We start from the raw sequence: 27,385 nt of genomic DNA on the forward strand, positions 1-27,385 counted from the left end.
GGTGACAGCCGTGGTGACCCCATGAGGAATCCTTGAGTGAGAAGGGCCCTTTGGAGTTGTCTTGTGCGGGGAGCCAAGGTGGCCAGGCCTTAACCCCTGGCGTGGGTCTGTCATTGTGTGTAGGACATCCCAGGAAAGGGCATGGCTGTGGGCAAAGTGTCTCCCCACAGCTGAGGTCATCTCTGAGGGCTGTGGGACACCACTGGGTGCTGCAGGGACCACAGGTCCTTTACTCTTTAAGAAATGTCTCTCCAGCTCATCACCGCATCTACCACAACTGGATATGGTGTTCATTGCCTGCATGTGATAATGATGTGGTTCTATGAGAAAACACCCAGATGTTTTTAAAGATGTGTCATGAAGCAGTGAAATGATATGTCTGGAATGTGCTTGTACATACATCAGCTAAAGGGCACCTGGCTGGTTCCTTTGGAGAAGAGCATGCGACTCTTGATCTTGGGGTTGTGAGTTCAAGCCCCATGTTGTGTGTAGAGGTTACTTCAATCAATAAAAACACTTAAAAAAAAAAAAAAAGAAAAAAGACCACCAATTTAATACAGAAAATACTTCAGCTAAGAAAAAAAATGCAAAAGAAATGTAAAAGAATGGATGAAGCAAATGGGGCAAAACCTTGATATTGGAATCTGGGTGATGAGGAGGGAAGGATTCACTGAACAATTCTCTACTTTTGAGGATGCTTGACAATTCTTATAAGAAAACATAAAATGGAAATATAAGAGTGAAAATGATTCTAAGCAAGCAAATGAACTTGGCCTTAATTAAATGTTTAATTGATGTCTATTAAAACTAGAATGTTGGTTTTAGCTCAGTAAAAAGTATTCAAAACTGAAAAAGTGTTCGAAAACCACTAGATGAAATGTAAGCTAAATTCTCTCCCAGCTTTCAAATCCGATTACTATTTTACTTCACAAGCAGGGTTTTGGTTTTCCGCTGGCTTGGGTGGTCTCTTTCCAGGAAGGGTGGTGCCATTCGGTGCAGCTGATGCCAGGCAGCGTTACTGGATGCAGCAGGACTTGGATGCAGGTGCGCCCCCCGCTGGGCTGGGGTTGCCCCCCGGCTGATCTCCTGCTGCCCCTGCAATCAGATAGGAAAGAGAACCCACTAGGTGAGAGGAAACTACCATGCGCTTCCCCTTTGCCCAGGTTTAGACCAAGTTGCAAACTCAGGGGCTTTCTGAAGCTCACAGATAATCACACATGCAGAAGGCAAGCCAAGTGTAAGGAGAATCAGAGAAATCAAGAATGAGAGGTAGAATAAGAGCAGCACAATCATGATGATAAATGGCAACTGGCACTTGGTACTTCTGGGAGGCAACAGGGAGTGGTGGAGACTGTGGCAAACTGGAGAGATCTTCTGTCTTATCTAAAGGGGGCAGTTGCCACTCAGCTCCAGCTAACTGTTCTGCAGAAATGCAGACTGGTATGGCCAAAGAGTGATCTTTTAAAAAAGAAATACTGCAAATATCGATTTTTCAAAAAAATCTGAAATATCCCAATTTTATTTTACTTTATTTCTTAAAGGTAAATTTATTTGAGAGCGAGAATGTGTGTGTGTACAAGCCGGGGAGGGGGAAAAGGGCAGAGGGAGAGGGAGAGGGAGAAGCAGGCCCCCCACTGAGCAGGGAGCCTGATGCTGGGTTTGATCCCAGGACCCTGGGCTCATGACCTGAGCCAAAGGTAGATGCTTAACTGACTGAGCCACCCAGGTGCCCCTGAAATATCCTAATTTTAAAACATGGACAGCAAATTCACATTAAAAGAATACAGGCCAAACAAAAGATATCTGCAGGCTACAAGACCTGCCGCAAGCCCAAAAGATAATTTGCAAATTAGAAAAAGATGCATCTTCCTTAGGACACTTTACTGCCATTTCTGGAAAATTGTAATAACCATACAAATCTATGATAAAGGGGGTTCCTGGTTGGCTCAAGTGGTTAAGCCTCCAACTCTTGGTTTCAGCTCAGGTTGTGATCTCAGAGTCATGAGCTCAAGCCCCACGTCAGGCTCAGTGCTGAGTCTGCTTGGGAATCTCTCACTCCCTCTCCCTTGGCCTCTCCCCCCAGCTCATGCTCTCTCTTTCCCCCTCTCTTTAAAATACAATAAATGAATCTCTAAGATAGCCCAAACCTATGATGACTGTAATGTACAGGACACCTCCTGGAGCTGTGCAAAAAGCATAACTTGCAAAATGTAAACAGTAGCTCCACGTTTGCAGCCACCGGTTTAGAATCACCCCATGATGGCCTGGGTGGCACTAGAGTCATGACAGCGTCCGTGTTAAGAGCACGGCGGAGGGGCAGGTGTGCGGAGGAGGGCCCTGAGAGTGAGGCCTGGACCACAAGTCATGTCCTATGAGAGAACTGGACTCACTCAACCAGTCAAAGAAATGACCTGAGGGAGGGAGAGTGTGTGTCAGTTGGGAAGAGCTGGAGCAAGCAAATCCCATTTGATTCCTGGAGGCAGGACTATGGCCACTAGGTGGAGATTTCAACCAGGAGGATTGCGGGTCACAGAAGAGCTTTCTAATAGTGGTACTGCATGAGGATGTCACGTATGGTAGTGAGCGCTCCATCACTGGTAGTGTGCAAGCAAAGGCTCACGATGGTATAGAGGGCATTCAAACAACTAATGAAAGGCCAGAAATACGACCCCTCAAATTCCTTCAAAGAACAATTCTAGCTTTTCTCCTTTGCCCCTGGGGAGGGCCCTCTGCACAGCCTTGGAATTGGAATCCGGCCTACACTGGTTGGGGGACAGTCGGGGGTCCTGGCTGGGAGATTCAATCTTGGGAACGAGCCTTGCCACGGACTGTGTCACTTGGCCATGGTGCTTCATCTCGGCGACCTCAGGGCCCTCATATGCAGAATGAGGGAAGCCCGGATGGGACCACCCGCATGAGGCTCTGAGACCAGGCCAGGCACGCTGTGAGTGTCATGTGTGGGGACGGGCTGCGTGTCGCCCCTGCCCGCGGCCCACAGACCTTGCTTGGCTGCCTGCTGCTTCTGCTTCTCCTCCTCCAGGGCCTTCATCTTGGTGTCGTACTCATCGGCGAGCGCCTTCCACTCCTTGCGGTTGTTGGTGATCCCATCCAGCATGGGAGTGATCTCCTCGTGGAAACGGGAGAATTCCTGGAAGAGAGCGAGCCTCTGGGGCAGGGGCCACGCGCCAGGGTCCGGGGCCAGGGAGACACAGCAGTGAGCGGCTTGGGGCGGTGGGCGTCCCATCACCCAGTGGTCCCTGTGTGTTGACCCTCCTGTGGCAGCCTGGCCTTCAGGATGAAGGGAGTGAGGCCTTCACTCGGCTTCTGAACCCCTCCTGAGTCACTCCCCCCGCCCTTGCACCATTTTGAACCCTCTGGGTAAGTAGAGTCCCCAGTTAGAAGCTCCCAAAGCCTCTTTTCCACATCTCACTCCATCGCAAGGACTCCCTTTGCCGGTCTCCCCCAGGGGCTGTGACCTTGGAGAGGGCAGGGACAGGGGCGCCTTGTTCACTGGGGTGGCCCCGGCTCAGCACAGCGTCTGGGGCATAAAGATACCGGGAAGCATTTGCTGAGTGAGACTGGGATTCATGAAGGGGATTCTTGAGGTCTCTTAACTCCAGGAATAAAAATATAGCCTTTGAGCACAGCACATAATTGATAAAGCGCTTCATCTCCTTTGATCCCCAGAAACTCCTGGGAGGTGGGAAAACAGGATGCACCCCTCCTACTTTCGCAGGGGAGAAAATCCAGCAGGCAGGCTGCTGGGATAGATTAGCTCACGGTGAGAAGGGTAAATCCAGGGCCCGCTGCCGAGTTCCAGCCAGAGCCGGTGGTGCTCTGAGCTGCCTGGGTTTGGATCCAGCTCTGCCACAAGCCGTGTGACCTACAGAGCTCAGCCCCAGCCATAAAGTCAGCACAGGGTAACAACCTACCTCACAGGGCTGTGAGAGCGCACTTAGGGCACTCAGCCTCGCCTACCTGGTTTAATAACCTTGCTGATGATAGTGGGGATCACGTTTACTCAGAGGACCCCCATTAGCCACAGTATTTTGGAGAGGCACTTGTCCCTAGCACAGCAGAAAGAGCCCCGGACTAGGGATCAGGTGCCCTGGCTCTAGTCCTGGTGCATGGCTGACTCCTGTGATGCTGGCCCTGTCATTTCTCACGTCTGACCTCTGCCTCCTCGTGTTACACATGACCAAAATAAAAATAACAAATGGGAGGCAGATGGTAGCACAAATCACATGGAGTTGGGAGCAGTGGGTTTTCTCTGAGCAAGAGCTCAAAGAAATTCCACATTATCTTTTGACAGTTGGGTACCTTGACCTATCACATTTCCACCAGCTAGGGAAGTTAGGAGAGTGTGTGTCTGATAGAGCTCCCCCTTTCCTGTCTGGAACCATGCTTAGTCATCTGTCCCTATGGTGTTGAGCAACTAGAGGGTGTGAAGCTCCAGGCTCTGGCCTAGGCAGATAGTCACTCAAGACCCCATTGTTTTGTCCTGAGGACCAAATGCCTTTGCAGAGGAGAAGCTCTTTGTAAACTATCACCCACTGGTCACTAGTCAGGGTTTATTATTCCTGATGGTGTTCGGGAATTTCCGGTTTCTCAAAGCTATCTCATCGGGCCTGAGGAAGCAAAGCACCTACCTTGTAGACAAAGGTGCAAACAAAGTCAATGAAGCCGACTTGAAGCTTGGGGAGTTCATCTGCCTTGTTCCTGTCCATCATGGGCTGTCATGGCAGAGAAAGAGTTAGCTGTACTGGGCTCCTCCTGGCATGATGCATTAAAAGGGACCCACCCTACCTATGAACCATTCTTGTTAAACAAAACAAAACAAAACAAAACAAAACAAAACAAAAAACAAAACAAAACAAAACACCCAACTAAACCTGAACTCCTCAAGTTTCCAGATCTGACTAGTGGTTTGCTGGAAATAATCAGCAAATAAAGGAACATATTAAATAACACCATGTAGGTGCCATCAACTGAATCCAGAATGTGGGAAACTATACAACAGTTGTGGGTTGAAGACCCACAGTCTTCAACAAATAAAATACATGGCATATTAAAAACAACAACAACCAGAAAACTGCTATGTGTTGAAAGAGGCTCAGGAGACCTAACAACCAGAGGGAGTGTGAGTGATGCTTGACTGGATCCTGATTTGAGCATATCTCCCTAATTATTTCTCTCATTTGATGAGGGAAAATGAACAGAGGTTGACGGTTATATGATTTTAAAGAATTACTAATTTTGTGAGCATCACAGTGGTACTGGGAGGGGGTACGCACACATGCCTCGTGTTTTTCTTATCTTTTAGAGACCCATACAACTGAAGTATTTATGGAAAAAATGATAACATCTGGAATTTTCTTTAAAATACTTCAACCAAAAGATAGGAAAATGCCTGGGGGTGGAGGGATAGATAAAACAAGAATGGCTGACCCGTCACTAGGGATTGTGGTTGAACCTGGCTGATGGGTCTCTAGAGTTTGTTCACTCATCTGAGTGAAAATGTGGAAAAGAAAGAAAAGAGATCCCAATCCGTGGCCCCCTGCTACTCAAGTTGGGATGCTCCCTGCATGCTTGCATTCAGACTGGCACACCGCTCACTGCCTGTCCCTCTCAGCCCCTGCCCAAGCCCCACACAGGGGGCCCCGCCTCCTCGGCACTGCCACAGGCTTCACCCGTCCCTATAGTCCCTATCTCCATCAGTGGCTCTGTCCCCAGGATGTCTCTCCCTCTTATCCCACCTCTGCTTCCTAGCCCTGCCCTGGCTCAGGACCTTAGTGAATCTCGCTTCCTGGGCTCCCCAGCTTGGGTGGGGAGCCGACTGACTCTCCCAGCCAAGCTTCTTCAATGTTGATGGGTGTTCAGCTTGCCAAGGTCTTCCCCTGTACACTCTACTGTCAAAACAGGGCCTCGAGAGGTGGCCCCCTAGCCTTTTGGAACTGAGAGGAAATCTGTTTTTGTGTTCTCTTGTCAACCTCTACCTAGCTGAGTGAGCCAAGGATACGTACCCAAACTTTAGGAGGGCTTATTATATAGGAGGGCACACATTTGCTGAGCCTACCTCCAGAGTTTCTGCTTAGGAAAGTCTAGGGTGGGGCCTGTGAATTTGCATCTCTAATATGTCCCCAAGTAATGAGGTTGATGGTAGCCTGGGGACGATACTTTGAGAATCAGTACAACAGGAAAAGATCGTCTCTATGGTAGGATCACATGCACCTATGTCAGGGGTCATGATCGCACAAGCTCAACATCAGGCTGACATCCGCCCCCCTACTCACAATGGGATTCTGCTGCAGCACTGTGCGCTCCAGGTCACCTTGTTCCCAGAATTCGGCAGCAACCAGTAGAGCTACCTGCAATAGGCAGACCCCCACACACACACGCCCCCCAGAGTCAAGCCCCAGCCCCGGTCCTCCAACCCCTGTTCCCACCCTTCCTGGTTTTCCAGCTCAGTGAAAACTTAAACCCCACCACTGCGTCACCACCCCCTTTGTTGTCATCACTGGAGAGGCACTAAAGTGGTTTCCATGTCTTGGCAGATGAGACGAAGGTGGGCTGCCTCTGGAGCTGGGAGTCCGAGCCGCATTGGCTGCTGTCATGATGCCAGGACTCCCCTCCTCTCAGGTCAGGAGGGCTCCATACCTTACTCTGCACCTCCCAGGGCTTGGTGATGGCTGAGAGATCACAGGCGGTCATCATCATGGCCCTGCACACAAGGACATCCATCAGCCTGGAGCTAATTAAGGCCGCAAGTGCTGGTTAACTCCAACCATCTCTCCTGTCTCCGCACCGCATTGCGAGGAGGAGGCCACTGCTGCATTGCCTTTGGAGCGCAGGCTTTGCAGTCAGTGGTTAAAATCCTGCCTCTGCCAATGACCAGCAGTTAGGCATGGGGCAATTAAACCAACCTCTGTAAGCCTCAGTTTCCTTATCTGTAATAATAGTGGTACTTTCCTCATCAGACAGGTGCTAGTTTAAGTGAGATCATGTGTGTAAAAATCATAGCACAGGGTCTGGACATAGTATGTGCCCAATAAATACTGGTGATAATCATTAACATACATCGGGTTTTTATTATGGTGACACGCACTGCTCTAGGCACTTTGAAACATCGATTTCATTTCAGTCTCAGCACCTCTCTGGAGTTTTTGCTCTCTTGTCTAGTGGAGACCAATGTTTCTTAAGCTTTATCTCATCATCCTCCACCTTCCACGTCAAACAGCCTCTATGCACATTTTTTTCTGTAATCACTCCACCAGGAAATCTTAAGACCATGGCCATGCTGTATATCTGTCTGGAGGGCCACAGGTCACTGTAATACATAAGGTTTTTTGCCTCTCCTCCAAGAACTACTTTTTGCCTGGGGTGGTGGCTGATATCACCTCCATTGAAAACGCACCATATAAGAAGTACCCCGTCAGTCGTTTTAGGAAGCCTTGCATTAAGAAGTAGAAGGAAGAATTAGGAATAGAAGGGATTAAGACATGAACTCTGAAAGCAGTTTTGCAACAACAGGAAGAAGGTAAGACAGGTATTATTACCTAGGTCCGTACAATATAAGACAGACAAGAAGGGACGTGGACAAAGAACTGGGGTGGGGGGAGGGTGGAATCTGAGAAGGTGTTTCAGAGATGGGGGTGCCGTGGCATCCACATCCAGGATGGGAACGCAGGAGCATGTGGTGGGGACATGACATTCCAAGCTGGGAAATGGAAACTGTATCTGATAAGCCGTGGAGAGCTACTGAAGGTTGAGGGCCTGGTCATGACCTCTTTAGAGCTGTGCTGCAGGCCAGCAGGTTGGCAGCACCTGGAGGATGGAGCAGAAAGGAGAGGGTGGGAAGGAAGGAGGGGACTGCTGCAGTGATTCAGGCAGGAGCACAGGAGGGCCTGACCTGCTGCAGTGTCTGCTGGTCAGGCCACCTTGCTGGGGTCTGCGGGATTTGGTGAAACTCAGTGAGGCAGGTGGGCAGCGGCTGGGGAAATGGGAGAGTTGGAGAAGGCCGGGGGTCTTGCTATTTGGACAATTTTACAATTAACCAGGTGTATCTGGCATAATTCATATCAGCTGGTCTGGGAAGCCTTCAGAATAACTCATGGAACAAATGGGCGGTTGCCAGAGGAGAGGGGGCTGGGGGGCTGGGCAAAATGGGGGAAGAGGAGTGGCAGAGACAGGTTTCCAGTTATGGGATGAGTAAGTCAAGAGGATGAAAGGCATAGCCTAGGGAATACAGTCAGTAATCTTGTCACAGTGTCGTGTGGTGGCAGATGGGAGCTACACTTGTAGGGAGTGATGCATAACCTTCAGACTTGTCCAATCACTATGTTGTACACCTGAAACCAATGTAACACTGTGTGTCAACTGTACTTCAATAAAGAGTTATTCATGAAATTCTAACAGGTTTGGTGATCTTTCATTAAGTAAACCCTCAAAAATTCGTAGGATTCTTTAAGCTTTCAGAAATGCATACATTTCCTTTGAAACAACTATAGCAGGCACCCCCGGTGGCGCAGCGGTTTAGCGCCGCCTGCAGCCCGGGGTCTGATCCTGGAGACCCAGGATTGAGTCCCGCGTCAGGCTCCCTGCATGGAGCCCGCTTCTCCCTCTGCCTGTGTCTCTGCCTCTCAGTCTCTCTCTTTCTCTGAATAAATAAAAATTTTTTTAAAAATGTTAAAAAAAAGAAACAACTATAGCTATGTAATAGCTTCAAAACATGTGCCCTATGCTTAATATCAAGTGTCATAGACACGTTACCATCAAATAAACTAAGCAAGTGAATGTCCGGCTGTGCACACAAGAGTCCCTGGTTCCTTATTACCCATCAGTGTCCACATTTTCAGTCCACAGCTAGGCGTGGCTTCAGGAGAACACTGGATGTTTACTTTCTTTGGCTGGAGAGTTCATGTGAAAATCACTCCCACTGTAGGGGAAACACACCCAGGTGTTTTATAGACAGAGATTGTGTGCCTGGGAGTGGGGGAGCAGGGAAGTGAGGACTTCAGGGTGCCAGGAAAGCAAATCCAAAGCCTCATGCCCTAAAGACAAGGCATTGCATGTCAGCACCACCTCCTTAAGTGCTGTGGGGCAAAGGTGCTATGCTAGCTATCGGGCATTCACAGAGGCTGACAGAGAGCTCACAGTCACTCAGAGAACAGAGAGCAAAAAGCTGTTTTCACAATATGCTCAGTGAGATGGCATAAAGAAGTACAAGGTGTAAGAGAAAAAAAAATATGTAGCTCAGGGGATATGCAAGAGATGACAGGGCTGCATAGGAGTTCTCCAAGAGAGGATACAGTAAGCAGAGATGCAGTGGAGTTGCCCAGGATTGCCATAGGGCAGAGGGTCATCCAGGAGGTGACTGTAGGGAGCGGAGCCTTCATCTATCTACCCTGCACTCATCAGCGTTCCTGCTCTCAGAGAGCTTACACATACATTGGGGGGGGGGCGGTCACATATTTACCACACAGATGAGTGTAAGCATGTAAACAACTGCTCTGAGGGAAAGGAATTCGATTCTAGGAGAATAGGTCTGAAATGTCAGGGAGAGCTCCCTCCTGGAAGTGACCTGTGAGCTGATATCTGCAGGCAGTGTAGCTGTAAATTTTATAAAGAAGTGGATGGGGAGACACAATCCTGGCAGAGACAACATCTATTGCAAAGGCCCTGGTGGAAGGAAGCCTGGCACATTCAAAGAGCTAGAAGGTGGGAGGAGCTCAAGAAGCAGCAGGAAAGGGGGTAAGATGAGGCCCAAGAGACAAAAAGGCAGGCCCACAGAGCCTGGACCATGGCGGGGGAACGTCTTCTTGCCAAGAACAACAGGAAAAGCCACTGAAGAAGAGTTGGAACAGAAGGGTGAAAGCATCAGATTTGTGTTTTCCAGGGTCACTGTGGCTTTAGTGTGGAGGGGACGGGAACACCAGCAGGGAGTCCAGCCAGGAAGCCATTGCAGGACCAGGACAAGTATCCAGATAAACAAGGCATTGAAGGAGTAAACTCAACAGGGCGTGGGGACAGATGAGACATGCAAAGTCAGGAAGAGGGAGGTGTCAGGATGGGGGAGGGCAAAAGACAATGGGGTTACCAGGCAGACAAGAGCACAAGTCATGAAGACTTTAGATGTGGAGACATGTGAACCTTAGCCGTTCTGGGTGAGCAAGGGGCATCCAGGGGAGGAGGGCACGGAGCTGAGTGGGAGGACATGCAGGGCTTTGGAATCAGAGCAACTAGAGGTCTGCTCTTCTCCTTACTTCCTGTGTCCAGGACAAGTGACTTAGTGTCTTTGAGCCTCTGTTCCTTTGTAAAAGGAGATCATCATATTAGCTTGGATCACGAAATTCTGACTTTGTGGGTCAAAACCAACCCAAAGTCAGCAATTTCACACAGGTTTGATGTAATACATGCCGTCTCCTGGGCCACTGTGACTGTCACATACGACGGCCCTGTGAGTGCACACATTGTCCTCATCTTCATTATCATCACCTTCATCACATTAAACAGGGTTGCCCAGGTGCACAGGGCTGGGCCGCTGGCAGCAAGCAGGACTCCTGCTCACCTGGCCCATCCTCAAGGCAAATGTCTCTTCTGAGAGGCTGTGCGGCTCAGTGGCACTTCTCCCTGCCCCCTGGCTGGCCCTGCAAGCACCCCAGCCAACCCAGCCTGGCATTCAGACACTTCTGGAATTGCACCTGGCCTGGAGGGTGCGGCCTGCGGGGGAAGGCCTACAGAAGCCTGAGAAAGCTGGAGGCGTGCAGGAGAGGGGGAGGGTGACTCCAGTCACTGATGCTCCCGTAATGCATGTGTGACACCAGGTAAGTCACATTGTCTCTCTGGTCCTCAGTCTCTCGTTTATAAAACACTAGACCAGGAGCTGGAAAACTTTCTCTATAAAGGGACAGATGGTAAATAGCTTCGGTTCTGCAGACCACGTGGGTTCTATTTCAACTACTCAACTCTGGCATCGTGGTGTGAAAGCAGCCAGAGGCAAGTAAAGGCAGAGCGCCCAGGATACTTTTAGGGGCCCATGAAAATGTTTGAATTTTAATTTCTTTTCAGGTCAGAAGAAAACAATCATATAATAATGACAAAGATGTAAGAGTGAATTCAGCCCACATTATATTTGTCTTTATACCAGCACAGTCATAAAATACCATTTTAAAAAATTTATTTTAGGGATCCCTGGGTGGTGCAGCGGTTTGGCGCCTGCCTTTGGCCCAGGGCGCGATCCTGGAGACCCGGGATCGAATCCCACATCAGGCTCCCGGTGTATGGAGCCTGCTTCTCCCTCTACCTATGTCTCTGCCAATCTCTCTCTCTCTCTCTCTCTCTCTGACTATCATAAATAAATAAAAACTAAAAAAATAAAAAAATTTATTTTAATAAAGGAAGAAGCCACAGAGGCCAAAGTGCCTAGGACCCCCCGAAGTCATAATGTGGCCCTGTGTAGAAAAATAAAATGTTACTTACAGGTACTGAAATTCAAACTTCTTAGACTTTTTATTTGTCAGGAAATATTCCTCTTTTGATTCTCCCCCCACAAACATTTAAAAATGTAATAGGCATTTTAGCTCATGAGAGGTACAAAAACAGGTGGCAGGCCTTACACCCCAGAGCTAGAGGGTCCCAGAGCCCTTCCAACTCATGGTCTGGTCAGACTGTGAGGAATGAAACTGGAAATTAAGTGGAGACATGAGGGATTTCAGGAAGAACGGGCAGTCACACCCTCAATCTAGAGTTACTTTCACACCTCAGCCCAATATAAATATACAATGTAGGGTGACCTAGAAACTAGCTGTGCAGCCAGTGAAAATCAGTGGGTTTAGAATGTGTCAAGGGGTTAGGTGTGACCTTAGACTACAGGGGGTTCACTGACAGGAGCCCTCCAAGTTAATCGAAGCACTGGGGTGGCGGGGTGGGGGGGGGACGTGTTTTCTCCCTCACCACAACCAATTCTGACATCAACTTCATGTCCTGCGATTCAATTCTGACACCACCTGTCAGACTCCACGGGTATAAGGGCTCAGTCTCCACAAGCAAAACCCTCACATCAGAGGGCAGTCACAAATATCAGGTCCTTGGGTTACCCACACTTTTGCCCAACGTAGCCACAAAGTCAAGGATTCCCACAAACACCACCTTTGGATTCAAAATTTTGCAGGGACAGCTCACACAACTCAGGGGAACTCTTTACTAACATTTACCAGTTTATTATAGAGGATATGCTTCAGGAATAGCCAATGGACAAGAGGTATGGGAGAAGGTATGGGGTGGAGATGGGGCGCATACAAAGTTTCTACACCCTCTTTGGACATGTCACCCTCCCAGCACCTCCTTGTGTTCCCCAACCCGGCAGCCCTTCGCATTCTGTTGTTTAGAGGTTTCTGCAGAGGTTTTTTTTAAATCATGTAAGCATGATTGATTAAATCATTGGCCATTGGTGACCAACTCAGTTTCCAGCCACTCTGTTCTGCCCAGAGATTGGGGGTGGGGCTGAAACTGCCAAGCTTCTAGTCATGGCTTATAGTCTTCCTGGGGATCAGCCCCCATCCTGCAGTCCTCCAGAGTCACCTCATTAGAACAAAAGACACTCCTATCACTCCTACAGCTCAGAACATTCCAAAAGGGTTTAGAGCTCCGGGTCTGAGGACTGTACAAAGACCTAACACATACATCTTATGAAAGCCCAGGAAGCTCCCAACACCACTACATACTGTGAAGAATCCTGCTCAGCCCCCACGATAATCCATCAGGTAGAGTTAGGAGGTAGGATCCTTCATGTTCTTTGAGCAGATAAGAAAACCGAGGCACAGAGAGGGAAATGACCTGCTCAAGGTCACACCAAGCGGTAAGTGAGAGAGAGATGGGACTTGAACCCAGGCTGTCTGGTGTGGAAGCCCTTCATTGTGTAACAGGAGGAGCCACGCGGGAAGCTCTAATTTTATGTCACCGATGGATCTCAAGACTGCTTGATGGCAGTGGTGTTCATTCAGGGACTATCTTTTGCCCCTAGGGGATATTTGGCAATATTTCCCCCCGGGAGATATTTTTGATTGTCACAGCTAAAGAGGAGGCTGCTACTGACATCTTGTAGGGAGAGACCAGAGATGCTGTTAAACATCCTACAATGCACAGGACAGCTCTCCACAACATAGAGTTGTCCCCAGCTGTCAACAGCATTAACACTAACCTTGAGGTTGAGAAACTCTGCTTTACAGGTTTTCAGATGAGAAGCGCTTACTCTTTTATGTGTTTTTAAGTTGACATCTTGACAATTTCATCATAAGCTTAAATATTTGCAAAGGAGCTAATGCAAAGCATATTGTAAATATTGGCATTTTATTTTATTTATTATTTAAAGATTTTTTTATTTTTATTTTATTTATTTGACAGAGAGAGAGAGAGAAAACGCGCACAAGCAGCGGGGAGGAGTAGAGGGAAAAGCAGACTCCCCGCTGAGCAGGGAACCCCAATGCGGGACTTGATCCCAGGACCCTGGGATCATGAGCTGAGCCAAAGGCAATGTTTAATCAACTGAGCCACCCAGGCATCCAATCGATACTGGCATTTTTAAAATGAAATTTTACATCATTCTTCATATACATAGAAATCTAAATGGCATAGCAGTTTCATGCCAACCATCAGCCATTCATCCATTTAAAAATCTGACTCTTCTTTTTATAGATGCAAGTAATTAGAAGCCTTGGGGATGGAAGTTTTGTTATAGCAACGTCACTCAATTCTTTCAATTCTTCCAAATTAGCTGTTAAAAAGTATACTCTGATCATTAGTCTGAATGATCTATCAGCTGACAATTCAATTAGGTTCTCCTTCAATTTTGTTTAAAGCAAACCTTAGAAATCACTCACTTCCTCAATCTCTGGGAAGCATGCCATAAAGATTTTCCCATTAATTACACCCCTGACACTTTCTCTGCAGCATTCTGGTTAAGCCAAGATACTCAGAATGGGTGAGATCAATTAAAACATTATTAATTTAATATATTTTCCAGCGTTATATTTTTTACAAAGTGCTTTTATCCTAGAACAAGTTTTAACTGTTTTCATCAAAACTTTGAAGCTGCAGACTTGACTCATTTCATCTACAGAAATGTTTGCTATATAATATCATTGGAAATGCCTGTCTGTTACTGTCCACTAGAGCAAGCAGATCAGACATGTTTTTGTCAGAAAGATTCTGATTTTATTTGCCAACTTAAATAAGCATGTTAGAATGCATCCCAGTGCCATCCATCTTACTTTTTCTTTTCAGTTCTAAGAAAGATAGAGGTAGGTAAATCGATTAGTTATGTAGGTAGAACAGATACATGATGATAGATAGATAGATAGATAGATAGATAGATAGATAGATAGATAATGATAGATGATTGATAGAAGATAAATGGTAAATAGATAGATAATAGAAAGTGGCACAGATTAAATCAGTGCTGCCGCCATCAGAACTTATTTTGATGCCCCCTTTGCCCTGATATCAGCAGGACATCCCTGGACAGTGGTACATTCTCTGAAGGAAGTAATATTGTTAAATAAAAGATGCCTTAGCTCCTGCTGCCCCACTGTACAATTCAGAACAGAATTGTCCTTCTCTAATGCCTTGTTTTGCATTATAAATAGAGAGAGAGAGACTGAGAGAGAGACAGAGACAGAGACAGACAGGGAAGGCCTGAGTTTGACTTTATTTTGTAAGGAGAAAGAAGAGTAAGGGAACTAACTGACAATGCTTCACTCGTGTGCTATCTCAGAAAGATAATATTTAGAAAGAGAACACTGACTCCCTTGAGGCCATCGATGCCCATGTATTTCTTGGAAGGCTTTGGGCTGGGAGTGGGAGTAGGAGAGGTAGGGTACGTGTACCTCAGTTTGAAGACTTCCAATTAAAACTACCTTGGCTTTTGCAGTGATTGAAGTCCTGCCTGTGGCCTTTTTTTTTTTTAATTAAACATTATATTTTGGAAATCCTATCATTCTCTGTAGAGTCTGTATAACATCCCGTTGTATGAAAATACTGGCATGTAGTTAACCCGTTCTCCAATCCGTGGATATGTGTTTTCATCTTTTTGATGATTACGAATACTGCTGCATTGAAGAGCTGTGTTCAAAGGTGTACACAGTTGGCATGCAAGGGGGACAGTACCCGGCCGGGGGGAGTCCTGCACCGGGACCTGCTGGGTCAGGGTGTGGGCGGTTACAGTTGGACAGGAGTGGCCCTCCACAGAGGCTGCGTCTATTTACCTGCCCATGGCCATAGACGGGATTGCCTGCAGCACAGTGTGCCTGCAAACGTCTTCATCTTGGCTGACATGAAGAACAAAAACATATCTTGTTCTAGTTTTATTTTGCATTTCTCTGATTTTGAGTAAGGCCATCCTGTTTTCATATGTTTATTTTCCTCTGTAATTCCTTTTCTGGGAAATGTCTGGGGGAAATGAGCGTTTGGCCGACTTTTCTATTGGATTAGTCTTTTTCTTGAATTGTATTAACACTTTATTTACTAAGGAAATGGGCTCTTTTTCTGCCAGAAGTTTTGTTGGATATATTGCCCCAGCTTCCCCCCTGCATTCTGACTTCAGCTATGTGTTTTTACATGTGTTGGGCAAAAATCCCTACTTTTTATGTCGTTAAATTTATCAATCTATTTACGACTTTTGAATTTTATGTCACACTTAGAAAAGCTCACTCTGAAATTATTCTTTTTAATTCTACCATGCCCCTTTGCCTCTCTTCCTTTTTTTTTTTTTTTTTGGCTTGTTTTCTCATCATTTTAAAATCCTTGGTTCATCTGGAACTTATTTTGCTACAGGAGTGAGATAGCGATCCAGCTTTGCGATCACCTACAGTCTAATGCAAAATATAATTGGTCTTTGTTTTTGGTTCCTGGAACAAAGCTTCTCAATCCCTTGGAGTTTCTTGAGTGATAGGAATGCCCTTCATGGAAATCCCACTATGAGTTTATGTTAATGACCATGACTTAGTGCGAGGTCCCTAAATAGGCTCAAGGTGGGACTGGACACCAGAAAGTCCAAGCAAATAGAGGAACTTCCAGCTCCACCTATCAACCTCTGTGAAAGGAGGGGGCCTGCAGATTGAGCTCTGTAAAACTCAAACAGTGGCAATTTGATGAGCTTCCAGGTTGGTGAAGTGTCCACTTGCAAGGAGGGTGGAGCACCCCAGTACCATAGGGACGGAAGCTCTTGTGCCAGCCATCCCCTTCTGAACCTCACTCTATGTATCTCTTCATCTGGCTATTCTTCTGCATCCTTTATAATTACTATCCTCTATAATCAACTGGTAAATATTAGTAAATAAATGTTTCTCTGAGTTCTGTGAGTTGCTTTAGCAAATGAATAGAAACCAAAGGATGGGGTCACGGGAACCTCCAATTTGTAGCCAGGGGGTCAGAAGCAGAAGTGGTAACCTTGACTTGCAATTGATGTCTGCGGTGGGGCAGTCTTGTGGGACTAGCCCTTAACCTGTGGGTTCTAATGAATGCTACCTCCATTTAGTGTCAGAATTGAGTTAATCTATAGAACACCCAGTTTGGGTCCACCAAGAAATGGAGAAAAAAAAACCCACTAGACTACCTTACCATCCCAACATCATTTATGAACTTATTCCTTTCTTCACTGCTATACAATCCACTTTTTAAAAGTTTTATTTATTTAGGTAATCTCTACACCCCATGTGGGGCTCAAACACACAACCCTGAGATCAAGAGTCTCATGCTGTTCTGACTGAATCAGCCAGGCACTTATAAAATCCATTCTTGGGGGATCCCTGGGTAGCTCAGTGGTTTAGCGCCTACCTTTGGCCCAAGCTGTGATCCTGGAGTCCCGGGATCGAGTCCCGCATCAGGCTCCCTGCATGGAGCCTGCTTCTCCCTCTGCCTGTGTCTCTGCCTCTCTCTCTCTCTCTCTCTCTCTCGCTCTCTCACTCTCTCTATGTCTATCATGAATAAATAAATAAAATCTTAAAAAAAATATCCACTTTTAACACAGGCATAGTCTTTCCAGTCTGCCCCACTGATCTGTACTACTAATGTCTAGGACTGAACTGCCTTTAGTTCTGTTTTTTCCTGTCATTACTCTTGTATTTCAGGATTTTCTGACTCTTCTTGCTTACTTATTTCTTAATTTTTATTTATTTATTTATTTATGATAGTCACAGAGAGAGAGAGAGAGAGAGGCAGAGAGGCAGAGAAGCAGGCTCCATGCACCGGGAGCCCGATGTGGGATTCGATCCTGGGTCTCCAGGATCGCGCCCTGGGCCGAAGGCAGGCGCCAAACCGCTGCGCCACCCAGGGATCCCGCTTACTTATTTCTTATAAGAATTTTAGCATTGCTTCCTGATGATCCCAAAAAGAATGTCAATATTTTCCTTGGAATCACCTTAAATGAATAATTAATTAGGGAGAATAGACAACATTTAATATTAAGTGCCTCTATCTAAGAATAAGATGTGCTTCCTTCTTGATCAATTTTTCTGCTGCACAGTTTGAAATCAGGCAGCTAGCTGGGAGCAGCCACAGCCTCAGCGTGCCCCTGTATTCAGTGGGGACAGGTCACACAGCTCCTCAAGATCATGGGATCTGCCTGGCTGGACAACTGCAAGGCCCAGGGAAGGACAGGCTGCCATTGGTCCCTCTCCCCTGAGCCCATCCCAGCAGCCACCCCTTCTCTGTTGCAGGAACTCGCAACATTTGTGATTTAATCAAGCCTCATCTCCACAGAAGCATCTGGAGATAAAACCTGATAACTTCCCTGGGAACTGGGTCAAGCTTTATCTTCTCTTACCATCAATACCTAGGACTCATCACAGGGGAACCAGGGGACCATTTGGCTTGGGCCATATAGTCACAAAAGGCCTCAGATTTACACTTCTCACCCCATCATCATTTGAGGTGAATCACGGGGCACATGAGGGAACCAAAAGAAGATAGTCATTAAAAACTGAAATAGGGAGGCGCCTGGGTAGCTCAGTTGATAAAGTGTCTGCCTTTGGCTCAGGTCATGGTCTCAGGGTCCTGGGAATCCAGCCCCATGTTGGGCTCCCTGCTCAGCAAGGAGCCTGCTTCTCCCTCTCCAACTCTCCCTGCTTGTGCTCTCTCTCTCTCTCTGTCAAATAAATAAATAAAATCATTTTTAAAACCCCAATGTGACTCCCATTATCAGGCCTCATGCCAACAAGGGACTATAAATTTAATATAAATCATGTACCTGATTTGTGACTAGAAGAGCTATATAGTAGGACATTGCCATATATAAAGGTATGCTAAAAAAATTAAGCCTACATATTTTGAGTGATACACAGATATCACTCAAATCATAATTGGCATAATCCTTTGTGTTTTATCAACACGTTTAAAGTTATATTACTTTACCACCAAAATTCTGAATATTATGATAGCAACACTTCAAGTATTGTCCTTTTCGTTACAGAGAAATAAAACAGTAATATATTATCTTGTATTTTAGTGTTAAATTCAAAATTAAACATATACCATAATTTCTGCAACTCCATTTGGGCATAACTTTATTGTTTTCAGATATTGGAGGCCTCCAAAATGGCAAGTGTCCCAGAGCTCTCTTGAGGGCACCAAGGCCTATCAGTGCAGCATCTCACCTCAGGACCCTGGGCTTAGGAAAATCAGGGTTAAAGCCCTGTCTTACTCACATAACAATTTCCTTCCGTGTCTGCTCCAGCATCATGTACTGTGTCCACTCCTGTTGAGTTTCATATGTTTTAGACTGATCCACGATCTTTTGGAACATTGTCCTCTTCCTGCAAAACATACCAGGTTATTAAAGAAGCTCATCTTAGAGTAAGGCAACACCCGAGCTTCTAACTTTGCCTGTTTCAGACAGAGGTTTCTGAAAACAACATAATTAACAAAACAAGGTGGAAAGAACCAAGGCCTGGGCGTGAAGACCTAGGTTCTAACCCAGACTCTGTCACCACTGTGTTACCTGCTATTACTGAGCAAATCTCTTCCCCTGCATTCCAGCGTCTCATGGATACAATGGGGGTGAGACTATCTAACTTCCAGGATCTTACTGAGAGTTACTGTTCTGTGGCACAAGTGTTGTGCCCGGCACACAGAACATATTAAATCAATTGGATCTATGGCGTTTGTTATTATTACAGTCATTGTTATTGTTATTCTTGTTCTTAAAATGAAAAGAAATACCAACTTGAAATACAGGGCGAGGTCTGTGGCAATGATTGCTATATCCATCATGTGGATGGCGTGCTCGTGCTGCCTGCGATTGAGGTTTTGAAAGATATTCAGGCTCTAAAGAGAAAACCGTAGAAGAGATGTGAGAAGTGATGCTGGTAGGATAGCCATGCAGCTACTGATGATGACCTCTGATGATAGGTCATCATGATGGGAGAGGCTGCCCGGGCCAATGGGAAGAGCCCTGTGGGGCCACGCTCAAGCTTCTTGTGAGAAGCCCCCACCCATCCTACCTCATCTCGCAGCAACGTTTTGCCGAACTCCAAGTGGTGTCTTTCCAAGATGGAGGACCCATGGAGCTTGGCCAGTGGGTTCTGGGACCTGAATGGGAAACACACACACACATGCACACACACACACACACACACACACACACACACACACACACGAGTCGGCATGGAATGACCAAGATAGAAGTTAAAAATATTATCCTCACCCAGTCCTGCCCCCTTCTAGTTCTGTAGGCAGTAAGGCTGAAGGCCAGAAATAAGGAGTTTGTCACATGGTGAGAGTGGGAAATAAGACTAGATGTCAGGCCTCTTGATTCTCAGGCTTTAATTTTCTCCATAGCTGATTCCGAGCCTCTCTAGGCTCATGGACTCCTTAGAGAGGCTGTTGAATAGTGTGTACCCAAAAGGCACAAACACATACAATGCCATATGCAATTTTAGAGATTTATGGGTTCCCCGTAGTCATCCATTGGACATTGGCCCTGGGCCATACTTTAAAGACCAAGCCCTAGATATGATATTTGAATCTCAGGAGAAGCCGCTGAATTCCCACAAGCCATGTGTTTATTCATGTCTTTATTCAATAAATATTGTGGAATGCTTACTATGTGCCAAGCACTGAGCTCAATACTTAGCTTCCCACAAGATAAGCATGACCTCTAGCCTCAGCAGCAGGTACTAGGGCTTGTTTATGACCTATAGACTGTGGGCCCTGGGCAGAGCCTTAGTTTCTTCCTCCATAATGTAACACTAGTCCCTGCTCTACCCAGCCTACAATGTGGTCATAAGGTCCACTAAATTCAAGGACCATGTTTCAGAGGCTGTCTGGAATATAAGCTATGTGAGGACAGGGACTGTGTCTGTTTTGCTACCATGGTACCTCCTTTGCCTAGCATAGGGCCTACAACACTTATAGAAAACATTACAAATATGAGGTGAATGAATGAGCCAGTATCAGTTACTAACATTTGGCTTAATTTCATTCAGCAGGTAGAAAGGGAGAGTGGGAGGGACCCCACTCCATATATTGCTGCTATAGCAAATTACCACAAAGTTAATGGCTTAAAGTAGTAAAGATTTATTATCTTATAGCTCTGGGGTTCAGAGTCTAAAATGGGTCCACAGAGCTGCTTTCCTTCTGGAGGCACTAAGGGACAATCCGTTCCCTTTGCTCTTAGCTTCTAGAGGCCACCTATATTCTTTGGCTTGTGGCCCATCCTTCATCTTCAAACCCAATGGTATAGCATCCTCTCTTGTCTCTGACCTCTCATCTCCCTCTTATAAGGACCTTTCTAACTACATGGGGACCACTTGGATAATCCAGGATAATCTGTATATTTCAAGATCTTTAATCACATCTGCAAAGTCCCTTTCAGTAGAAGGCAACATATTCCCAGGCCCCAGGCATGAAGGCATGGATATATTTGGAAGTCATTATTCTGTCTATCACAGGAGTTTACTAAGAGCCACAGAGCAGGAGGAAGTAGGAAGCTATTCATCTGGGTAATGAATCATGGGAGCAGGAGGTAGAGAGAGGGGACCATGAGGGCTGACTCACTTCATCTGGTAGAGGTTATTGGTGCCTCTGTGGTCAATGTCATGGCAGAAGGCAGCGGTGACCATGGCCAAGGCCTCTAGGTCTGTGAAGTATCGCTTCAGCTTTCCGGTCTGGAAGAGCAATCAGAGGTGCCACTCACTCCTTTCTTGCAGGGGTTGGAAGCAGAACAGGTGTGAGGGGGAGGGCCTGGTGCTTGGAAACACAGGTCTGACCTTGGCTCTATCCCTGGCACAATAAATAGCATGGCCAGATGTTTGCCTGAGACTTGGGGTTTTTCAGGGATATGGGATTTTCCGTACTAGAACTGGAACAGTTCCAGGCAAATGGAGATGGTTGGTCACCCTACTCCTGAGTGACAGTAACTGGTCCCGTCTCCCTCTGGGCCTCAGTATCCCAGTCTGCACCCTGGAGGTAGTAGGCACTGGACTAAATGACTGTTGAGAAATTGCAGCTGCCAGGTTTTAGGATCTGGAGGGTTTTTGAATATGCCCAGAGTGGCAAAGCAATCTCTCCAAACTGGTCTATTGGTTTAAGCACAGCCCAGAAGAATCTTTCCCTAAGTCTCCTTCAAATACTTCTTGTTTATGCTGAGTGTTAGAGAACAGGGTGGGGAAGAGCTCTGAAGAGGTGATGCTGACTCTGTGACTCAAAGAAATCAAGTCTCAGTGCTGTCACTGTCGTCTTCTGTGGTGGCCTGGCCAATATTCCTGCCTTGATGTCCTAGTGCCTATCCCACCCAACCATTCCAGACATGGGGGAAGAAATGAGGATGAGGCGCACTGGACAAGGCCAGAGATTTGCATCATCATCTGGATAGGAAACATTTTTAAAGAAATATGAATCTCTGAACCCTCGGAGCTGAAAAGACTGACACAAATACACATAGGTATGTCCACCCAAGGACATCATGGTAGTGTTCCCAACAGTGAAAGATCAACAACAACCCCTGTGTCTAATAATAATAGGGGGCTGGGTAAAGAAATTATGGTGTATTCGAACAATACCGAATACTATGTGGCCATAAAATGATACCATGGGTAAGCCTTGAAAACTATCACATTGAGTGAAATAAATCAGACACAGAAGGCTAATCCCGTAGGAGACTACTTATATCAGGTCCTTACGATAGTCAAATTCATAGAGACAAAAAGGGAAGAGTGGTCCCCAGGGCTGGGGAGAGGGAAGTGGGGAATCGTTGTTTAATGGGGACAGAGTTTCTATTTGGAAAGATGAGAACGTTCCAGGGGAGGATAGTAGAGATGGCTGCATAACACTGGGAATGTCCTTAATACCATCGACTGAACTGTACACCTAAGGACGGTTAAAATGATAAGTCTTCTGTGATGTGTATTTTACCACAATAAAAAATGAAACGAAGAATGTGACTGATACAGTTTTTCAAACGAAGAAAGCATGTTCTAGAATATTATTATTCAATAGGTTATAAACAAAATAAACTCTGTGTGCGTATGTAAAAATAGGTCTCGATGCTTCCAGAAGATAACTTGGAAGGAGTTGTGCCATGGTTATCTAAATACCTGCACTGGGGTGGGGGGTAGCCTGTGGCCTTTTATCACTTTTTATTGTATACAATTCTCTGTGCTTGGGATCCATGTATGCTAAGCATGTACTCCTCTTGCATCATGTTCTTCAAAGCTGCTGCTGCCCGGAGGAGGTGCAGAGGCCGTGTGGTGTGGCAGGAGCCCCAGCCCCCCGCGCTCCCGCCATACCACCAGCAAGGAGAACATGGTCTGCCCCACGTTGAAGCCGTGCCGCCAGTTGTGGTAGGTGATCCTGCGGTAGCCCTTGCTCAGCGAGTACATGAAGCGCACCAGGGCCTGCGAACACAGGCAGGGGAGTGAGGCCTGGGGCCTTGTGTCCTGGGGAGGCCCTCCCGCCGCCCCACTGGGCCCGAGGGGTGGGGAGCAACAGCTGCGGTAACCCTAACGCTGTGAGTGTATTTTGCAAACTGCTAAGTACCAGCAAAATGGGCCTTGTTATGAAACGCGGTGGGTGTGAGTCACTCCACTCAACCCACTAAGGGAGCTTCCTAACTGCCCCAGAGAGCTACAGGGGAGGAAAACAAGGGGGGTCTTGAAATCCGTGGTTCTCAAACTTGAGTGCCCATCAGAAGCACCCAACGGGTTTGATAAAACACACAATTTCCAATTCATTAGAGCCAGGAGAATGCGCTCACAAGGGAGAATCTGAGCTTCTTTTCTTTTTCTGGAAAAAAGATTTTATTTGAAACAGAACACAGGCAGGGAGGAGGGTCAGAGGGAGAGGTTCGCAGATCCCCGCTGAGCAGGGAGCCCCCATGTGGGGCTCAATCCCAGGACCCTGAGATCATGACTGTGCCACCCAGGCGCCCCAAATTTGTGCTTCTGATACATTCTCAGCTAGCACTTTGAGAACTGCTGCTTTAATCAAACAAGTCTGGGAAGTTCTGAGCTTAACACTCCCCCCAGCCAGCCCTACCTTCCTGTCCCTCCAGGCACACTGAAGGAATCCTGCAGAGGAAACGTCCTGTTTAAACTGATGTCACCCACATTTCCCACCCTTGTTTGACTATAGGTTCCTATATATACCCAGCCTTCAGAACTCCGCGTCTCACAACCCACCTCGAGAAGCCAGTGCACCCCAAATGCCACCGTTCAGAGGAACTGTGTGTCTCTTTTCTGATAAATGACTCATCAGTGCAACATGACTAATGCTTTGTATCCTCAAAGCTGAGGGCGCGCTGTTTGCAGATGGAGTTAAAAAAAAAAAAAAAAAAAGCAAGAAGAAGAAAAAGGGAAATCGAAGAGGCTTATTTTGACCTTACCTCCTGAGGAATGTGAAATTTATCCACCACTTTGAGCTCATAGTACATCTGTATTCCACATTTCACCAGCTCCAGTTCGGTCAGGGGCAAGTCGCTGAAGTGGAATTTATTGATTTCATATTTCTCTGCATCTGGCAGCTCTCCTTGCTGTGTAAGGAAGGGAGCCCAGTGGTCGGAGCGCACAAAGTGTTTGTGGGTCTCTCCCCGCAGCCCCCAGCCCTGTCCCCATCCCAGGCCCGCTGGGAGGATCAGAGCAGGGTGGCAAGGGTCAGATTTTGCAGGGGCAGCCCCCCGCCCCGCACATGCTCGGGGCCACCCTGCCCTATTCCGGGCCAGAGCCAGGGCCCTTCTGCCCTGCTCACCAGGATCTCAGCGAGTTCCTCTTCCTCGCACTCCCACGGCTCCTTCCCGTACACCTCTCTGGTTTTCTGTCAGGGCCCAAGGTAGCAGACAGAAAAAAAATTGGTTACTCTATCTGAGGTCTAGAGATACCTCCACTTTTCCACTTCCATTCTCTTCCTTCCTCCTAAGCGCTTGCAGCGGGGCCACGAGCTCAGAGAGGCTGCCCTTCACCATTTGTTGACAGGCAAATTCAGAGCCTTGGGCTTTGGGGTTGTGGGCGCCTGCGTCCAAGTTCGAGCTCTGCCACTTATTCTCAGTGCTACTGAATGCCTTCGATCCTCCATTTCCTCATCTGTAAAATGGGGATAATAAATACTTAACTGGTGAATTCAGGTTAGATTTACGCCAATTCATTTTGAAAAAACATGTGTTGGGGATCCCTGGGTGGCGCAGCGGTTTGGCGCTTGCCTTTGGCCCAGGGCGCGATCCTGGAGACCCGGGATCGAATCCATGTCAGGCTCCTGGTGCATGGAGCCTGCTTCTCCCTCTGCCTGTGTCTCTGTCTCTCTCTCTCTCTGTGTGTGACTATCATAAATAAAAAAAAAAAAAGAAAGAAAAAACATGTGTACAGCTAAATGAAATAAAGCACGTAAGGCCCTTAGTGCAGTGCTTGGCACATAACATAGTAAGCACTAGAATTAAATAATGTTGTTGCTGATATTGTTATTATTACTGACCAGGAGTCAGAAGGTCTTGCTCATGGTCCTGGTTCTTCCTCTTACTTACTGTGTGACTTGGGGCAAGTTTCTTCCTTCCCTGGGCCTCCGGCACCATGCATGAGCCAGCGGAGGGGGGAACATGGACCCAGTTACTTGTTTCTGATTTCTTGACCCAGAGTATAGTCTACTCGCTTTTCAGGAGTTCACTGGGGCTATCCTTCCATAAGGTCCCCATATCCCTCATTTGGCTGAAATCACAGTCTGACACAAGCAAATCGTGAGTCAATTCATCCAAACTCGATGATTTCTCCTTTGAATTTATCAGTTATTGGGATGAAATGATAAAAATTGTTGTGATAGCTTCCCAGCTTAAGAAATCACTTGTGAAAATACTGGCCTGTATTGTCTCGACTTGTGAGGTCTATAAGCAAGGTCTGGGGAGCTCAGCTGGGTGTCTTAACCAATGCCATTTGGCTAACTCAATTTACTGTTAAGATTATGGTCTCTTTTAGAACAAAATCCCAGGAATGATGAGTCCCTAATTGTCACATATCTTTGAAAGTACCTCATCCAGTAACCTACCCTAGGTAGGACTCTTCTTTATAGCATTCCTGACAAATGATCATCCAGCCTCTACTTGGATACCTCTCTTGACAGGGTGCTCACTCCCTCATGAGGCAGCCCATTCATAAAAGTGGTAGAGAATTTGCACATTATCCTGATAAAGGTTAAGTGAGACCTATTTAATGAGCTGGGTGATTAGGGGTCAAGTTACTTCCCCTTTCTGGACCTCAGTTTATTCATATCTACAATGGGAATAGAAACCCTCACCCTACCCACCCTAGTGCACTGTTGCAAGCATCAAACAATATCCTAAGTATGAAATTGCCCTATAAACTGTAAAGTGATGAAATTATGTGAGGACTCCTTACTAACATCTAATTCCTTCTGTCATACTTCTTTGTTCACCAAACTCCTCTGTGATCTGATTGGGTTTCTAAGTAAGCTGACCTCATGGAGGGAGACTCTGAGAAACCGACCATTGTCCACTGGGCTGTCAGATAGAGCTTCCTCTCAGAGTAGGTGCTGTGGTTGGATGACTCCATTTCTACTACCTAAGTCAGCCCTCACTCAGCACAGTGGAAAAATGGAAGTTTCTAGAGATATTAAGCCAAAATTTGGCCCCCACTGAGGTGGCTTGCTAGATATGGCTGTCGCCAAGCCACACAGATCAGCCATTATGTAGGACTCTCTGGCACTCGTGGGTCCATCCATCCATCCATCTGTTCGATGTGAGGGGCCCGGGCATCCCTATGCAAGTCTAGTCCACCTGTCTCTGCCCTCATGGAGCTTCAGTATTGCTCTGGCCACATCTCCAGGGTGCAGTCCCTGCTAGAGCAGAAACAATACAATTTTACCCACCAGGATTTTCTGGATCTCTTCATTGTCACACTTCACGTGGTATTTTACCATGTCCTGGAAAATATCCTTCCTGTTTTCAAGTCTGTTCATTGACTCGTAAGTATCAGGATTTAAGACGGACCAGCCCAGGAACTGAGCCAAAGACTGAAAGGAAGGAGAAGAATAATCAGAAGCAGAACATCCAGCCTTTATCATGCCTCTGCGACTCAGGGCAAGACTCTAGGATTCCATTTCCTCAGCTATAAGACAGGTTTGATCAGCTAGGTGCTGCCCTCTTCCAAGAGATGTTGTGAGGATGAACATAAAACAATGGATGCGAATGTACTTTAAAATAAAGTGCCAACACACATAAAGCATCGTTCTTATGTGTAGTAACTCCACTCAAGGGGAATGTGTTGTGTCCATGTGCGGACAGGTGGCATATGGGAACTTTATACTTTCTGCTCATTTTTGCCAGGATCCTAAACATGCCAAAAGGTAGAGTTTATTAATTAAAATTTGTTGTAAAGGGAAGGTGGATTTTTCTGACAACACATGGAGTGCAGAAGTGCAAGCAAAGAAAGCAGACATTGAGGCTGAGTTAGGGTAGTGTCTACAAGGTGAGCTCCCCTCCCCTCCACAGGTGAATGCCCCCAGCACACTTGCAACAGGCCGACTTCACAACCCAGTGGCAAAGGCCTCCTCCCAAACCATACCTCCATGAGGGTCTCATCCATTTCATCAAAGGGTTTTCCATCTTTGCGATTGTAAAACGTGGCCACCCCAACAATTTCCTCCTTCTTGTTCACAATTGGCATAGAAAGGACATTCTTAATCATCCATCCAGACTCATCCAGAGGCTCTTTCTACAAGAGAAGCCAGAGTAGGTTACAAATCTGTTATTGTTCAGGAGGACCTTTCATTCAGAAGTCTGGATAGAACTGGCCCTAGAAATAGCAGTCAGGGAAGGACAAGGGGAAAATAATTCCATGTACTCGTTATCAACAACATGAGCAACAACAGAGGAAAGTAAAGATAATCACAGTCCAGA

The 27,385-nt window shown here is 46.6% G+C and overlaps 1 protein-coding gene across 2 annotated transcripts in view; it reads right to left on the reverse strand.

The window, feature by feature from the left end:
• Positions 1–583: 583 nt before the first annotated feature.
• The window catches only part of PDE6A (phosphodiesterase 6A), a 73,933-nt gene continuing 47,131 nt past the window's right edge, over positions 584–27,385 (reverse strand). For both annotated transcript variants that reach the window (XM_041749549.1, XM_041749548.1), the window contains exons 9-22: positions 27,051–27,200; positions 26,356–26,499; positions 24,235–24,300; positions 23,873–24,019; positions 22,779–22,886; positions 21,049–21,158; positions 19,494–19,581; positions 19,217–19,317; positions 18,699–18,806; positions 6,658–6,721; positions 6,294–6,368; positions 4,650–4,733; positions 3,001–3,148; positions 584–1,095 (exon numbers count right to left, since the gene is read on the reverse strand). In XM_041749549.1, coding sequence (XP_041605483.1) covers positions 1,016–1,095; positions 3,001–3,148; positions 4,650–4,733; positions 6,294–6,368; positions 6,658–6,721; positions 18,699–18,806; positions 19,217–19,317; positions 19,494–19,581; positions 21,049–21,158; positions 22,779–22,886; positions 23,873–24,019; positions 24,235–24,300; positions 26,356–26,499; positions 27,051–27,200 — 1,473 coding nt within the window. In that variant the 3' untranslated portion in view covers positions 584–1,015. The remainder of the gene's footprint in view (positions 1,096–3,000; positions 3,149–4,649; positions 4,734–6,293; positions 6,369–6,657; positions 6,722–18,698; positions 18,807–19,216; positions 19,318–19,493; positions 19,582–21,048; positions 21,159–22,778; positions 22,887–23,872; positions 24,020–24,234; positions 24,301–26,355; positions 26,500–27,050; positions 27,201–27,385) is intronic.

This window comes from Vulpes lagopus, chromosome 3 (genome assembly GCF_018345385.1).
Source record: "Vulpes lagopus strain Blue_001 chromosome 3, ASM1834538v1, whole genome shotgun sequence".
Classification (NCBI taxonomy): Eukaryota; Metazoa; Chordata; class Mammalia; order Carnivora; family Canidae; genus Vulpes; species Vulpes lagopus.